The sequence below is a fragment of the Lytechinus variegatus genome, chromosome 10 (assembly GCF_018143015.1).
Source record: "Lytechinus variegatus isolate NC3 chromosome 10, Lvar_3.0, whole genome shotgun sequence".
Taxonomy (NCBI): domain Eukaryota; kingdom Metazoa; phylum Echinodermata; class Echinoidea; order Temnopleuroida; family Toxopneustidae; genus Lytechinus; species Lytechinus variegatus.
Window position 1 is genome coordinate 25,485,217 of NC_054749.1, and position 17,874 is coordinate 25,503,090.

The 17,874-nt window shown below is 36.1% G+C and overlaps 1 protein-coding gene across 4 annotated transcripts in view; it reads right to left on the bottom strand.

Annotated features, from left to right (window-relative positions):
* The window catches only part of LOC121422346 (cytohesin-1-like), an 84,098-nt gene that overhangs the window by 23,742 nt on the left and 42,482 nt on the right, over window positions 1-17,874 (bottom strand). For all 4 annotated transcript variants that reach the window (XM_041617332.1, XM_041617334.1, XM_041617331.1 and 1 more), the window contains exons 5-8: window positions 11,418-11,536; window positions 6,202-6,282; window positions 4,049-4,161; window positions 2,585-2,733 (exon numbers count right to left, since the gene is read on the bottom strand). In XM_041617332.1, coding sequence (XP_041473266.1) covers window positions 2,585-2,733; window positions 4,049-4,161; window positions 6,202-6,282; window positions 11,418-11,536 — 462 coding nt within the window. The remainder of the gene's footprint in view (window positions 1-2,584; window positions 2,734-4,048; window positions 4,162-6,201; window positions 6,283-11,417; window positions 11,537-17,874) is intronic.

A 17,874-nucleotide genomic window follows, 5' to 3' on the forward strand; every position in this document is an offset into this window, starting at 1 on the left:
AAGACAAGACGGTAAGGAAGAAAGAGGGACAAAAATTATAACCCCAGGGTAATGGTATGAAATACTTTGGACTGGTAATGGGAAGTGGCAATGGCGGACCAGGGTCTGATAGCACAAAACATAGAAATTGATTGTATGTTTGATTTTTATGATTGATTGTACATTATAGTCAATGCAATCAATTGTTATGTGTCCCATGATCAATTACAAGGCTTTGTGTAACACAGGGCCCAGATGTTGACCACAGTTGCAGGAAGAATGAAGGATAGGCTTTCTCTCTGCAACCCTGGTCATGACCTACACACAGCAACAATTACCATCGAAGGAAATCCTCTGGTGACTCGGTTCATGAAGTCTATCAAGGGTCTGCTGAACTTGGATCAAATGGAAACACCCAAAACTGACTTCTACATCACTTTTTGGCAATTACACATCACCAGTGGGCCGTTGAAACCTTGGATCTCAAATTTCATAATTTTTCGGACAGTTCAGAAAATGTAACTTTTTCAGGTTTTCAAGTGGCAACCATCTTTGGCCTAACAAGAGTTCTCTATGGGAATTCGATAATTTCAATGAAATGTGGGGTTGCCACCACTGCCATAACTGTTATTTTAAAAAAAATACAACATCAATCACGGATACTCGATAGGCATAAAATAGACAAGAAAAAAGACGATAGACATAAGACTAACAAAAGAAGGCAAAGTAGGTGAAAGAGGGTTATTCTTGTCCGCTGTTTTAGCGTTACACCTAGCTACAAAGACTGGCTCTCATTTCCATCCTTGGTTTCACAAAGGAAGTAGCAGAGATCAGAGGTGTCCCAGGGAAAAGCTAGACAATACACCTTTTGAAGAAAATTATTACAATCCCACAGGATGGTGTGGACACCCCTCTGTGCCAAAGTGGTTTCCCCCCATCTGTGTTCTCAGACACAGCCCAAGGTATGATCTATTATTAGAAGAAGGGATGTTCATTTTAACTAAGGTGTGCATGTGATAAATTAGTTTTAGAACTTTGCTGTAATATTTCGGTTGAACTCTCCTGTATTATATACTTTCACTCTATCTTAAATGATACATAAATAAACTAAAACTCTTTCACAAGAAACCACATTGTTGAGGAACATGCTAAAAAAAAACACAGGAAAAGTGGTTTTGATAGATAAGTGGTCGATATAAAGAGGGTCTTTTGATAAAAGTTTTATTATTGGGTGAGAGAGGAAAATTCAAATTACGGAACAAAACCTTTAGAATTAAAAGAGAAATGAACTTTCTAAAGGGTGGTTCATAAAGCAGATTTGATTTGATTTTATAATATTTCAAAAAGTGAGTTTTGTTGAATAAGAGGGCCACTACATTAAGACAATATTCTGTAACCATGTGATTTTAGAATGGACTGATCCCTCAATAGAAATAACCACCCCTCCCCGTTCAATAAATGGATTGTCTCAAGATTAAAATCAGGATATCACACGTTAAATCCGAGTTCCAACGATAACACATTCAAGTACGGGTTTGTGCCAAACTCTTTCCCTTTCATGATGAACATTACAAGGAAGGATGTGGTTTTTGAATAAATCAGAAATCGGAAGGCAATCAATTCACTTAAATTGCTCTTATCTTTGAGCATTTTCCCAGATGTTAACAGCATTGAAATCGCTAATTTACCTGTGTATTTATCTTCATACTAAAGGTCACGGGTGGGTGCTATGAAAAGTCAATTCTATTTTAATGTCAGTGCAACTTCCTGCTGAAGTAATTTTTTATGCCAGAATACGAAGACTGATTTCTGGGATCGATGTCTACTGATCTAATATGTCTACGCCGTCGGGGCCTATCGACTGCATGTACCCGATTCCAGTAAAATGCAGTTGCATTTGACTTTTCAAGAACCATTTTCATGAAAACAATACATCAAGTTCAGTCTTAACCTGGATCTCAAAGATGCTCTGTTCAACATCTGTAACAAATGAAGTAGAGCAGTCATAACAAGGAACAAAGATTGTCCCCCTTTAAAGTTTTATATCTGAGAAATCTTTGACAGAATCATGGGCCAAGAAAGAATAAATTGGGTCAAAATCTTGCATTTTGGAAGAAAACCAAGGTGTCATGAATAATTCGAGGGAAGTGAGAGAGATCATACTAACACACGGTCTCAACACTATAGTCAAGGATTATTCATAGGATACAGGATTGCCAAGTGGGGTGGGGAAGGGGGAAGGAAAGACACAAGGACAGACAGACAGATATAGATTAATAGAAAAAGAAAAAAGAAATATATTGAGAGATAGAGATGGATGGATGGATGGACGGACGGACGGACAGACAGACATATAGATAGACAGACAAGACAGATAACACTGAAGCAAAAAGGCTAGCAAACACCAGCTGTAATAATCTAGTCTACTAGAAGTAGTCGTAGTAGTAGCAGTAGTAAAATGGTATTTATTGAAACAAAACAACAAATAGAAGCTTAAAGTCTACATTCGACAATAATATCTGAATTGAGATAGAATAGAGCCTGCGGCGAATATAGAGAATTCATTCCCATAAGTTATTCTACTGGGTCTGAACTCAATAAATACCTTGAGAAGTTCTTCAGGTAAATCACCTCCCTCGTTAATCCCTCTGTTCATGTGGATAAACCTTTCTAGTGTAGGTTTGTCCTTGACATTGGGGTTGTGTAGACTGGTGTTCAACATGATGATGGCAAACGATAACACATAGCATGTATCTGGATGAACAGGAGAGAAAGGGTAACCATTCACAATACCTAATGAACCTTCACACTGAATTGTAACTTACAGAAACAGAAAGTAAACGTGTTGTATTATAGTTGCTAATTCTTACTCCCAACTCATTCATTCATGGGTTGGCAGTTTGCATCCATATTCACACTAACATCTTAAGCTAAGACATTGCTGTGGAATTAAAAAGGGGAAATGTCATCTTTTTGACACAAGATGGATATAATTTTCAAATTCAAAATTTCAATTTGGATTTAGGCCAATGGCATTTTACGGGTGTTCTACTTTTTTTGGAGGGGGGGATTTCTGGAGGCTTTTTAGTGATTTTTTTCTATTATTTTCATTTCTTTTGTGTACTTTTTTAATTGGTGGAGGGGTGGTTATCTTTTTTTTCACATGTATAACAGCCAAGGTTGTTTTGGAGATTGGACACCCTGATCATTTTCTTCTAGGGGTATGTTTTTGCTCCCATTGTGAGGACAGAATCAGCGTTTTCAAACGTCGATCGTAAACGTGATTCTGGGAGTGCTGTTTATGCTTAACTTTTCAGAGGCGAAATCACGATCTCCAGCTGGCTTTGCATCTTAATTTTCATTGAGCAGGAAAGCGAGTTCAAATTAAGCGCGCCTTCTTTCGAAAGTTTTTTCCCCGAGTGTTGTTATTATGTGGAGATAACATGGAGCAATGCGACTGTATCTGCCTGCCGATTTTCATCTCACCGGAAGCATGTACCAAATGACGTCATTTAAACAAGTTTACGATCGTGGTTCTGTTTATACTTCCCTAGAAAGCCTGATTCTGGTCAAACGACGTTCACAAACGTACCTTTTTGTGAGTTTAAGATCAGCGTTTTGAAACAGCGTTTAAATGAAAGTAAGCATGAACGCAACTGTGTTTTGGACTAATCACGTTTCGAAACGCTGATTCTGGCCTGAAAAGTGGAAGCATAAACACGGCCTAAGATGTGAGACATAGGCCCGTATTCCGAAGTCGGGTTTAACTTAGACCATGGTCTAACTCTGTGCTAAAATTATGGGAAGCCAAAATTATCATTAAGTTGTATTTTTCTTATGTTTACTATGCTTTTTTCTGATTCATCGATAGTGAAGACAATCATCTTTTTATACTTCCTAGACAATTACTAATGGTTTAAGATCAAAATGAGCTGAAATATGATATATCTACTGTTAGTGATTTATGTAACAATTGGCTGTCCATACTTAAACCACAACTTTAAACCTGAGTTTAAGTTAAACCCGACTTCAGAATACGGGCCATACTGTTTTGAGAATAGGTGTATACCTGTTGATTCAAAGACCCCAGGGTTGGTTTCACAGTAACGCTTTGCAAAGCATTCCATCATACGATCAATCTTCTGAGCTTCCCCAGGCAGACGGAAACTCCACAGGAATTGCCTGAGAATACACAAAAAAAATACACAAAAAATACACAAAATACTCTTAATTGATCAAGAAGAAAAGCATGTACTCAGAATATCATAGAATGTTTTACATTTAAAGGTACCATACACATCAACAAACAGTAACATAATTTCTAAAATTCTAACAATACATATGTTTTATAATTACTGACTTAATCTCTTTTTACAATTAATTCCCTAATGTTCATGAAGCATATATATTTGAAGGAAATCTTGTAATGTTAATTGAATTCCCAGCCTGATAATACAGGAAACAGCCAACTTTTTCTGCTGTCAAAAATCCACTCCTCTTTCCTCCTTCCCATAGAAATTCAGACATGATTCAACAATGAACCACATCAACTAAAGTCAATTTTCACTTTAATTTAAGTCTAAAATTATAATAAAAGGAGAAAAAAAGCAATGTATTGCGTAAACGTCAACGTCATGATGAGCTTGAATGCAGGGTAACTTCATAATTTTGACCTATTGATGGTGAGGGATATCATCTAATAAGATCATTTTCATCAAATACTCAGACAGCTGGGGTAATAACTATCTCATATCAGACACGACCATCTCCCATTATCAAGGCCAAAACAAGACATCAAGCCCTTGCCAGGCATAACTGATGAATATCATATTGCACAAAAATGTTCCTAAATCACCTCATTTGGGTGATGGGTTAGACTTTAAAGGTTCTTTAAATAGGAACGATGCCAATTTGCCAATATTCGATTGGCTGAATGAGCATGGATAAGGTACAGACAAGTCACATGATACCACCCCAATGAGACCCCCACAGTAACAGACAAAACATTTTCCCTGTTGTGACTACATACAATGATAAAAATGAAGGTTCAACATTTTAATTTATTTCAGATGAGCCCACCCCCCTCATAGTTGAGAGGTTATATTGGAAAGGAAATTTGTTGAGTTGGTTGAAATTTTTCAATGTTTTGGGGTGTGTTTTTTTTTTTGGGGGGGGCTGTCCACAGTTGAGAGCATGAAATTGAGAAAACAAGACATACCATGACTTCTAGTAAAACTTTAAGACCCTATTCGGGCTTAGATAATACACATCAACAATGATGGCTGTTCTTAGAATATTTTGTTTGCATCATATTATTTGTCTGTAATTTATTATTCATAACATTAGCCCTGTAATAGTTCAAAAGGAAAAAAAAGTAACCTGGACTTATTTTCTTTGTACTTCCCTTTGCTTTCTATGGGAATAAATGTGATATAAAAAAATGTTGTAAAAAGATATCCAGATACATATTCCACTTATGATACAAAGAAAATCCATTGGCACTATTCCACTGAGGTTGTTACAGACAAGTTTTACAAATTATGATGATTGCTGTCTGGCTGGGTGCTGCATCTTGCATTCAACTTCTTAATAAATTTTGCATGTGTAGAGTATCCCCCAGCGGATTTCTGCATTCTATCATTCTCGGGTATTGATCGTCTGCACTTGACAGATACCATATGGAATGAAATACTTCATTATAAAATGTAAACTAACGTTGCAGAGACGAGTCCAGTACATTTTAATGCAATGAGCATTTATGTGATGTGTGTGTACAAATATCCAACGCTCTAATGATGACTTCTTGTCTGTACATGAGGGTGATTTCCTGCTTGTAATTGTAAATTGATAAACACGTGTACATGTATGACAGAATTCAAATGGAACTATAACATGATATACTGACGAGGAATTTATTCCACCTCGGAAATGTCATGAAATGTCAAAATGTCTTTCAATGTGTAGGCCTAAAGAACAGCAAAACTTGTAAATGTCATGACTTTCATTATTTTACATCTGATTTTGATGAAAATTTCAGCATAATGCTTATATAATTGATTTGTCTCCATTCAAATAAACTTTTTTTGATGGGGTTGACTTGGCCTATAAAATGAGCCTAACAAATGGAAGTGTTCTAAGCCTGAAGTTGCACATCATATCATATCGATAAGTTTATATTTCTGATGTTTTGAGACTTTATTATTTTTTATAATTGATATTTACCTTAGTGCCTGTACGAGGATCATGTCTTTAAACTCATGGAGAGCTACAAACGATTCCAGTACCTCTATATTGAAGTCTTTCCTGTGAAAGAAAAAGAAAAAGAGTTTAAAAATAAACATGAAAGAAATGTAACAATTCACAATCTCAAGACTAAAAGAAATATATCCGTATCATACCAAAGATAAAATGAATATTACCTTTTTATGATGAGGAGTACTTTTATTTATACTCACAATAATTGTTAAATCATTAACATGTCTTAATATTTTTTCCAAATTTGCCCTAGGTGAAGGGTACAATGTCTGGACCTCACACCTCGAAAAATCAGGGAGTACCCCTCCCCCCCCCAAAAAAAAAAAAAATTATTACTTTGAACCTTTAACAGAGAAATTAGCAAATCTGTGAATATCAGCAAATAAGTATGAAATATAATATAATGTGACTATTGGAGTGGAGCATTGTGGCCCAGTGGATCAGTCTTTGGACTTTGAAAGAGAGGATCCTGGGTTCGAATCCCAGCCATGGTGTAATTTCCAAGAAATTCATCCACATTGTGCTGCACTCGACCCAGGTGAGGTAGATGGGTACCTGGCAGGAATGTATTCCTTGAAATGCCACTGCGTTGTAAAAGGCTACGAGGCTAAAGCCTGGGTAATGATATCCAATGAAGCGCATAGGGACGCATTTGGCAGTGATATGTGCTATATAAGCATGTTGGTATTATTATTGTAATAACTATAAATGATAACTATTGCAATTACTATAAATAATAACTTTTCTAATTACTTTAAATGATGACACATCTTTTTAAAGCATGGGCCTAATTAACATATTAGAAATATCCATATCCTGGACCATTCAATTCTATGTGAAAAATAGGTTCACACTTGCATCATAAATGAAATATCCAGTAGGCCTACACATAGCAACATAATTTGATATGTGGAGCTCCTGGAGAAAAGATATTCACTTGGGGAGTGACAATTTTCCTTTTTTTTATTCAGGTTGAGCGTCAGTAAGCCCCTGGGGGTACATTGTCCTAGATTATAGTGAAATTGACACACCGAGTATACAATTACAGCCCTAACAAGGGGAGGTGAACATACATCACATTTTCAATGGTCGTAACCAAAGCACGCTCAACCACGGAAAGTATATATTATTTCGTATCTGAGCCTCAAGGGGTATAAAGCGACATTGAAACAATGGGAAATGGTGTGCATTGGCTTTGTCTATTGCATTGTCAGTGTCAGTGTGTCATTGTGATTTCTTCATGTGGGGGAGGGTGGTGGGGGCAATTTAAATTCATTAAATACAAACTACAACAAGAATAATATAAATGTATGGAATAGAATTGACAGGATAGATTTGAATAAAGGTAAATGCACTATAGTCTTGAGGCTGGTGACTATGGCCGGGTGTCAAATATGACACCATTCAGGTATCAAACGAAAAGTTTGTTAACACCGTCAGTACTTAAACCACAAGGCTATTAATCACTGGATAGAAGTTGCAATTAGTCACAAGACCAGAAAATGGAGACATTAAAAAAAAATCATTTAGACTATATAGTCTATAATGTGTATGTAAACCAATTTATGCATAAAAAGGACACAGCTATAGCCATAATATAATTCTAACTAGGAATTCTAACAATTTATTATTAATTCATTAATTCTAGGGAATTCATATTTTGTTTGCAGCATTACAGTAAACACTATATCGAGGTAATTGTACCATGCAAATGTACAATATGAAGAAAGGGGGCAAAATGCCCTGAAATACACATTTTGAAAATCCTGCAAACGTTGCAAAAGAGCACACTAATCTCTCTTTATTTACTGTGTATTATAATTTTCAAATGAATAGAATCGATATAAAAAGAAAATCATAAATTCCACTATAAAACTGCTTTGATGATCTAGACGAAACATAATGGTTGATTTTATAACAAGTTACACCTTTCTGAACGTCATTTACAAATTAGACCATTAGGGGCCACCATTTCAAGGGGGAAAAAGTGTCCAATTTCTCGTTTGTACCATTTCACAAATATACATCATGAATGCAGATACATACTGAGAGATGATATACAATTGATATGATCCAAAATATGTGAACAATGTTGATCACATTATAATGTCCACCCCAAAAAATTGTCAATGTACTCCTGCTGATGGACTGAGGCATGATGGGAAGGGGGTGGACTTAAAAGAGGTGTATCTATATCTACATGCCGGTCACAGGGAAAAACTATCCACCCAACGACAGAATTTAATTACAGCTCCGGTTGTAGGGTGAAAGAAATTGATGTGATTTGGCTTGTATCGCTTCCTCCCAGGGGATAAATATCCTTGTCTGCCTTTCGCTTCATCACTACCATACACAGTTTTACGAAAAAATGCTGATTAATACTCGACACACATTATCCCTCCTGGTAGAATTACTTTCTGCATACCTTTTAAGTGTAAATGTTGTATTTCTCTTTCACTTGGAACCATAACAGGACATCTTATTTTCTGCTGTGTTTATTTATTCACAAGTATCCATTAATTTTTGAAGAAAAAATCCCCAAGGAAATGACAAGCCTCATTTCACTTTCACAGTCAAACTAAATATGATATGCATAGGTCAAAGGAATTCAAGGATAATTAAAATAGTGAAGCCCATTAAGTAAATTACATCATTAGGGACAATTTCATAATTAGGTAATTTTACATCCCTTTCTCTTATTTTTTTTCTCAGTTCATTTCATATTTTACATTTCTTATTGAAATTAATACAAAAAATCCCTTAGATTTCATTGGACCTATTTTTTTTTTTACAATAATATTGAATTTTAAGGGGAATATCTGTTGTAATAACAATAAACAACCTACCTTTACAATTTTCTGGATTACAGTGTCCCTAAATATCAGGTCTTTACTAGCAAAATATGCATTTACTCAATTACTACATGCAAACCTCTTTCAAATTTCTATTATTTATTTCCTTTACATTTGCTTGCTTTTTAAAATTATTAATTTCTTTTATTTTCTAATTTAGTTTTTTCTTTTTATTCATTATTTATCTTCTCCTTTTTTTTAATGGAGGGGGGGGGGGTGGTTGCACATGTATACACCTTAACAGTGGAGTGACTCCTCTCTCAACCTACATGTATGTATCCAAAACTAATTTTGATTTCAACATGCCTTCAACGGGCATGACTTTGCTTCAAAGCAGTTTGCCGACCAGAAACCTGTCTCTTGCAGCTGACATCTCTGAGTAGTTTGACATGAATGGTCATTAGAACTTGACCTCTACTCTACCCTTCCCTACCGTACAACCTAAAAACTATAGTATTCCTATAGGGACAGTATCCACATAGACTTGGGAAGGTCAATCTTTGGACTTCAGAGTACAGTCAACTTCACAGTCAACCTTACAAAATTTAAGCCAGAGGTTCTCAATTAACCGTGTACGTACCAACCGTGGTGCATCAGGCATTGCAATGTGGCACATGCAAGCCACTATGGAAAAATACATAAAGGAATTACATTGTAGAATATTTTCAACCATTTCCTAAATTCTGATGAACTAGAATTCAAGTCAAGATGTCAACATGATAAGACAAGATTATGGGCACATTATCAAGGCCTCATATTCAAGCTTCAGGGCTCTGACAACCGACCCCTTCCCATCACCCAAATACTTCCAGCACTCAAATACTTGAGGGCAGGGAATCGAACCCACGTCCTTCAGAACGAAAGACAAGAGTCATAACCACTAGACCACGACACACCCACATTAAATTACAGTAAACATATCACAAGTGGTTTATCCCGTGGTTGTAGAGGCATGCCTTCGCTCTGAAGGAACACCACGAGTCGTAGGGCTGTCCAGCTGCTATTACTATGACTTGCCTAGCGAGTAGCGATAGTTTGTTGCTGAATTATTGAGAGACAAGGTTATCCCGGATTAGTTTATTGCGGGTCGAGAATTCACACTGACCGGCAACATCAATACAGTCTCGGGACAGTCCCGGTACTGTAGCGGTGTTTGTGGCCAGTGTGAAGAGGGTATGTGTGCTCTTAAAACATGTTACTGTAATGCGTTTACCTAAGAACATTGTTGTAGCAATAAAAAAGAATAAGTGTACATGTATGTATTTACATGTGTCACTGCTACATGTGTCACTGCTAGGAACAGAAGCACTGAATATCATTGACGCATGAATAAAACAGATCAGCACAAATTGTGCTATTTGTTCAGTCATGGTCACAACTGTTTGAATAGGCCAAAAATTTGTGCTTGTTTACTTGGACTTTGAAAACATGGGTTCTGTTGATCTACTTGGACAATTTACTGGCGAATAAAATAGCAAAAAGAACCCATGAACTGCAAATTACTATGGGAAATACAGACAACAACCTAGATGACTCAATAAGGTTGGGAAAGAAAAATGCATGGTAAATAAAAAGAGAAAAACTTGATTGCATAAGCATTGAGTCTCTGTACTTTTGACTGGTACAAAATCATATTTCAGTGAGTTAGCAAAATGTAGGCATACACAAGCAAGCATAATTGACCAGGATTTCTATATTACATGTGCATGGGGGTTGGCAAGAACACAGCCCATTATAATGATAATATAAATAAAATAGGATTTGTATAGTATAGGCCTATGTATCCACCTTTTTAGGTGCTCAAGGCGCTCCTATATTACCCCATCTAAGCTAGTCGACCGATTCAGGTGCTCAAAGCTTTTTGAGGAAGTACTTCCTGCCAGTACCCATTTACCTAACCTGGGTCAAGTGCAGCCAAATGTGGGTAAATTTCTTGCTGAAGGAAAACTCGCTATGGCTGGGAATGGAACCCACTTCCCTCAGATTGAACGAGTCTTAACCACTAGTTCTGGACACCCCACACATTAATACAATTTACAAAGTTGGCCTTTTACAGTGTATATTCATGCTGGAAGAAAACCAGTCCAACGTAGGCATTTATTTGGGGTCAAGGCTTATTGTTTTATGTTTTGGTAAATTTGATACATACGTGTACCCATCATTGTTTTAGCATTTCACTCACTCTTCTAATCTCTTTTGATAAACCCCAAAAGGGTTAATATTTATCTTTAAAGCAATAAGTACACTTTAAAGACAAAATTTTATAGAATTTTCCAGAATGAACAAGAGGGAAGTGGGTGTGGCATGGATATAATATGCATATATACAAACCTATCTCCTAAGTAGTCTCCTATCGCTGTCTTATTAAGACCTTCTCCTTTGTAAAGGAACTGTGCAACCTCCTCTGGTGTCTCCTTCAGAAGATTGTTCTGTATCAAGTACTCTATGCCCTGTAAGAAAGATAGATATGAATGAAAAATATAAAGAAAATAAATATTTATAATCTATCGAAAATTCAATATCAAATAATCTTTCCTCTATATGCCTAATAATAAAGAAACAATGAAGAAAAAAAATCATATTGTCCAATGTCCATGTACACTGTAACATCAATATCAAATACTTTTTTCTACACTATATATCGAAGGAACATTGTACCATTGATTAGTCGGTCATGGTTGTCCTACATATCAAACAAATAATATAAGGCCTGGGGAAAAGACAACAGAAAGCATGGAAAGAGAAAATCATTTCAATAACAATATCAGTCTGTACATAAAAAAAACCTAGATAGACCCTATGATAACGATTACTGTCTGATAGGAAAATAAAATCAATGACTTGATCTAAATCTTTATAAATCACAAACTTTGAAGCCATAATGGAATTCAAACTACAAATCGATCTACGCACAAAATCTAGCATGACCCCAATTTTGGAAAGGGAACAAGAATGAATAAAATCCAAAGACAATACTGCCTACTGAGGATATCATATCAATCTCTCTGGTTTGGCTGATAACAAAGCAAACTTGATACAAGTTCAGGGTTAAAAGGATGATGTACAATTGGAGATCAAGTAAACACAAATATTTGCAATCCATTTCATGTTTCAAACACGTTTTTGATAGTTTGATAATATACAAATAGCGAATAGGCATGACTGCAATGGTGTGAGATTCGCATGAGGTGTAAGAAAGATGCTATATTCAACGAGGCATTAGCCGAGTTGAATAGAGCATCTCTTTCTTTTCATGCGAAATCTCGCACCATTGCACAAATAAGAATATTCACTATTTGTGCTGTACAACGCCTCAGAATTTAGCGAAAATATGAAAAAACAAAGAGTTTTTCCCTGCAGTAATCTATAAAAAGGGACCAAAAAAAATTGAAAGCAAAAAGCAAAATCACACGAGCGCACATTGCGCATTTAGCAAGCAGGCTTATACGTTTATTGCACCTTCATGTTTACTGAGCACAATGAATTAAATCATATTGTGACGTCACCTCCTAAAGACCTGCAATGGTACATTTTGGATGGTACATCTTGTGTGCAACGGTAAGAATGTTTAACATTCATCCTCCCATTTGCTCGAATACGACAAGCCAACCAGGCATTGTACTATAGGTATATATTGGACTAAATAAACAAACATCAGTGATATTGATTAACCATTTCTATTTTGTGTTCAATTGTTAACCTTTGTATAACAGGGCCCAGACTAGATTCTTGCCACAATTCACAAAGATGATTTAAACATTGACCATGACATATTTTAACTAGGAGAGCCAACAGCAATTCATTTTTTTAATAAAAAAAATCAGTGAAATGTAGTAGACTTTTATTTGGTTACCAACACAACAAAACTTGTGAAAAGGTAATGAAGGTATCATAACTTCAAATCAAGAAGATACACTGTACATGTGCTACTCATAGGAACAAAGAAAATGAAAGCCAAATTTTCCTAGCTGAATATTTTGTACAAACATTCTCATATTGTGAATGTGAGTAAAGAAAATAAACATCTTCTATGCCCATGCAGAGTGATCGACAGTCGTCATGTAACAATCGTAGGAATGAATTGTTGGGTCAAAACAAACTTGAACCCGTGGACCCTATTCAGTCACTACAGGGTCCATAGTCTCAAAATACAGACACAATGACTGAGAAGATTCAACTTGGGCAAATATTCGGCCTACGTAAGCTTGACTTATGCAGGTTTACCTAAACATTAATATAGCGGTCATATACATGTGTACAAATTTGTTCTGTCATTATATGAGACCAGGGAGAATTAAGGGAGAACAAGCAAAGGTTAGACAAGCCATGAGGAAGTTCAAGATAAAAAAAAATCTGAAGAAGATGAACTCTGGCAAAGGAAGTGAGTCAAGGAAGAAAGGAGTTTGCAGAATAAAATTAGATAGTAAAATATGAAAGTCATGGTGGGTTTTTTTAATCACTATTAAAACAAAAACGCCACAGGCCATGTACGTACTGACACATGACAGGGGATGTCACTCACAACATTTATGAAGCTGGTACATTCTTCAAAATTCATTACTCTTTAAGATGGACAAAGACAATTAGAAATTTAAGTAACAAAAGTGTTTTCTCCTTCCAAGAAAATAATGTATACCGGTACATTATGGACCATACATTTTGTTGCTCTGAACTTTCATGAATCTGGTATTTTGGCATGCAGCATTGGATATCCATTTCCTTTATAGAAAATGGTCATAGGCAGGCCTAATCATTGTCTCACTATTTCAAACACACGTTATGCAAAATTGGAGAAAAAGGGTAAGTAAAACCTCCTGATAATACTGATAATTTCAAAAGCTGTTGTGGCAGTGGAAGAAATCATCTACTTAGAAAAAACATTATTGAATTGATAATTATTTCAAAAGATACATGATATGTCTCCCTGTGTACCAAAATCAAGAACTTATCGTTCCTTTTCTTTCTTTTGGGGAAACTTGATAAAACTCAATTAGGGACTCATCCAAACAAATCTGGGCTCTTAAAAAGCCCTTTCATCATTACAATTACATAAAATGATCATGATGATGTATGGATATGACTTCTATGGTTTCTATAGACGGTGCTGCACCATCCCGAGTTTGCCCAATCTCAAGATTTTAACCCGATCGGCCCTCTTCGCGATTAATCTCGAGATTCAAGAAACCCCGTCTCCACCATCGCAAGAAGAGTGATTCCTGCTCGAGCGAGGCATCGATGCATTATGGTCTGACGCCGTGAATAAATAATCCCAAGTGCGTCTGCACCTACGAATTAGCGTGATAATTCGTAAAATAGCGCGCCTTTTTGCAAATAATCCCAAGTTGACTTGGGATTGCAATCTTGAGATTTATATGCTGGATCAGAAATAGCGCGCTAATTTGAAAACTCGGGATGGTGCAGACGGCCCTTTCAGACATGCATTATTCTATTTGCATGAGCATTATCCTATTTATAAGTTCCTATTTGACATAAAATAATACTACTTCCTTGTCTGAGGCCTTTGAAAAAGGTAGACTGCTTTATAAATACAAAGGTCTACATAATGTGTAAGAAGTGCATAGTCTTATTGTTATAAAACCGTTTCGCACGATTCAACAATAACTTGTTCAAGGATTTGACTGCCTGGCTCCTTTTAAGAGAAGGGGATAAGAAACCCATTGATAAAGTGCCATCTGCTGCCAAGTCAAACAAATATTACAGACCACAATTATTCCATAATTCTATTCAGATTTGTCTACTTTACTAGCAACATTGTGAAAACGAACCTTCAACCTGAACTCTGTGGTTTATGCTTCATGATCATGAAAAAGAAAATTGTATTTAAGAATTGGATAAGAGATGATTAAATAGAATAGAAAAATTATATTTTACTTCATTTAGAAAATGTTCATTATATTCAGAATGAAGACTACAAAATGATATTTTGCATCTCCTAATCAGGCATGCAGACCTACTATATAATATAAGTACAAATAAGTGTATCTATACACAGGTCAAAAGAAAATTCAGCCTTCATCTTTACCGTTAAATGAAATTCAAGCTTTCCAGCTTAAAATCAACGTTTACAGTGTAGCTGGGAATTTGCGTCCTGTCTAGAACTACAGAAGAAATTTCACCAATGGGACTTAAAAATAGTTAGGTCTTACTAATTCCATAACCCTGATTCCAGGAATGTTGATGACCACATTCAAATACAATGGCTACTACTTGAACAAATGAATGACCACTGGTCAATTTCAATGGATTAGTCACCTGGACAACACAAAATGGTCAAGCTTATCCCATTCCTGACACCACCCACTTGTTCTGGTGACCATTCAGAGATTTGTACAGGAGACTGGGTGCTTGGGGGTGATGAAAGGCACTGCGGAATTCAATCAGGAGAGATCAGAAGCAAAGTGCATCGGGTGACAACAAACTATAGATCGGATGGGAATGGTCATTTTCTACATGTTGGTCCTACAATAATGGTTTCAGTTAACTTACGCTCTTTGGCAGACAATGCGCATGCAAACACATCCATGGAAGAAAGGGGATCAAAAGATTTTACAGCACATGGCAAATGTCTGCTACATTCAGCATAAAGACTACATTGTTTTGCGGAGTGTGTTGTGGTATATCCCTCGTGATGGATGGCATATGGATCATGTGACATTCTTTCATGGTTTCATTTAACACCACCTTCCACAAACACACAAAGCCACAAAATACTTTCCATATTGACATCAGTCATTAGGACGTGTGCCTCAAGCTTTATAATGATTGATCACAGACTGCTTTTTACGATTGATCATACACAATAATCAATGCAATCATTTGTGGAAATCAGCACCACAGTCAATCGCTAAGCTTTATGTTACAGGCCCTGGTCTTTCTTTTACTTAACAACTTCCATTTTATAATATCAAACACACATTTACTGTGGTATCAAGATTGGTTAAGTGCCAGAACGGCATTGATGCATCACAGTAATACCTTGGTCACATTTGTTCTACGGCGGCCGTACGGCGAGTAAAAAACAGCCGTTTTAACATTTTTTGTGTGTACCAGCTACATATAGGTGGTTTGAACAAAAATAAATAAAATGGCCGTTTTTGACTCGCCGTACGGCCGCCGTAGAACAAATGTGACCAAGGCATTAATGCCCGTTCTTGCTAATGGCATAAGGACAATTGATGAAAACAAAGTACCACTGTAATTAAATCAGGATGTTTGTTTCACAACAGAACTCTCATGTGTGGTTGAGAGTTTTGTTTATTATTATCAAGCACTATTCTAATCACATTATTTGAATTAGAAGGTGTACAGCTGGCAAAGTGTGAGGTTGCTGCATCATTGGTGGAACACCTGACTGTTTACAAAAATAACTCTTTATAATGAGTAATATCATTCACCACACAAAAATTGCCCTCTTCAAACTCTGTTAAGGTGTTGCTAAAAACATTGTGCTGATATGGATTGCAGTTTCTTTGATAGAAAAATATTTGAAATCATTGAATACTAGTGAATAGTAGCTTTATCTGGTGTTCTACATTTGAGTTGATTTTATACTCTATTAGGTACAGAAAGGCCTATTATTTACATGTAGCCCCATTTGCTTTAGTTTCGTAAGTTGTTAAAACCTTTAATAACCCAATTTACAAAATTTAAATAGTATTCTATTCCAGGAAGTGTCTTCAATTAATTATACTCTCTTTGAACAAACTGCGCTTTGCTGCACTTTTCACTGAATACTAATATAGACTGTATAGGTATCCATTATGAATGCCAATAGTTACCAGCATTGCTGAGTCACAGCTTCCACAAATGAAGAAAAAGGCAGTCGATTTCAAACATCATTTCATGCAAGCAACTTAAAGATACCAAAACATCTATTTATATCTTCAAGACTGCATAGGCCTATTCAAGTAAATGTAATGAAACTGACACTGAAAATTGATCAGGGATATTTTGTTTATCCTTGATAATACAGCGTGTAATTGAATACCTACAGATGTAAACCAAGAGCGGCTCTAATAATTCTCAATCTGGGAGTCAAGCTCACTCGCACTGTCCAGCATATGACTGTAATCAATTTCATTCGTAAACATACAAGGGATGTACGGGAGGTGTATGTTTTCAGTTAAAATGATATTAATTACATGTTATTGAAATATCACTCAGCATGACTGTATATAACATTGCCTTGCCTTAATGCATTCCACATCCAGTGAGCGTCTGATAGAGAACATGTCAACAAGACATGGGCTAAACCGGCGCAAGAGTGAGTCATGAAGCGGCTACAACTGGGAATGATTTAATCATTGGATTAGGATTAATTTGAAACATGTGTTTTTATCAACACAGGCTTGCATCTGATTCAGATTTCTCTGAAAGAAAGAGGCCACAATAATAATCAAAATCAGTTTGAGACCATGAATCAAAGTCAAGTTTATAACAAAGGAACATCAGTTTACAAGTTGTTCCGCGACACCTTTTACATAATGTAGACCTTCATGGTCAAAGTGGAAAGCATTAAATGTGGACCTGCTATAATGATCAATTGCCTGAATTAACTGTCAGGCTTCTTTGTTCAAATCCTAAAACCAAACTCTTGTCAGAGCATTGTTTTTATTTTGGAAGGGGGAATTATTTTTTTCTTTTTAGCAAACAGGCATTTCAGCTATTAATGAACATACTACTATATCACGTACAATATTAATGCATCCTCGAGGATTTAAAGCATCAAGGAGTGAACATTGACTCTCATTTCAAATGCAATGAAAAG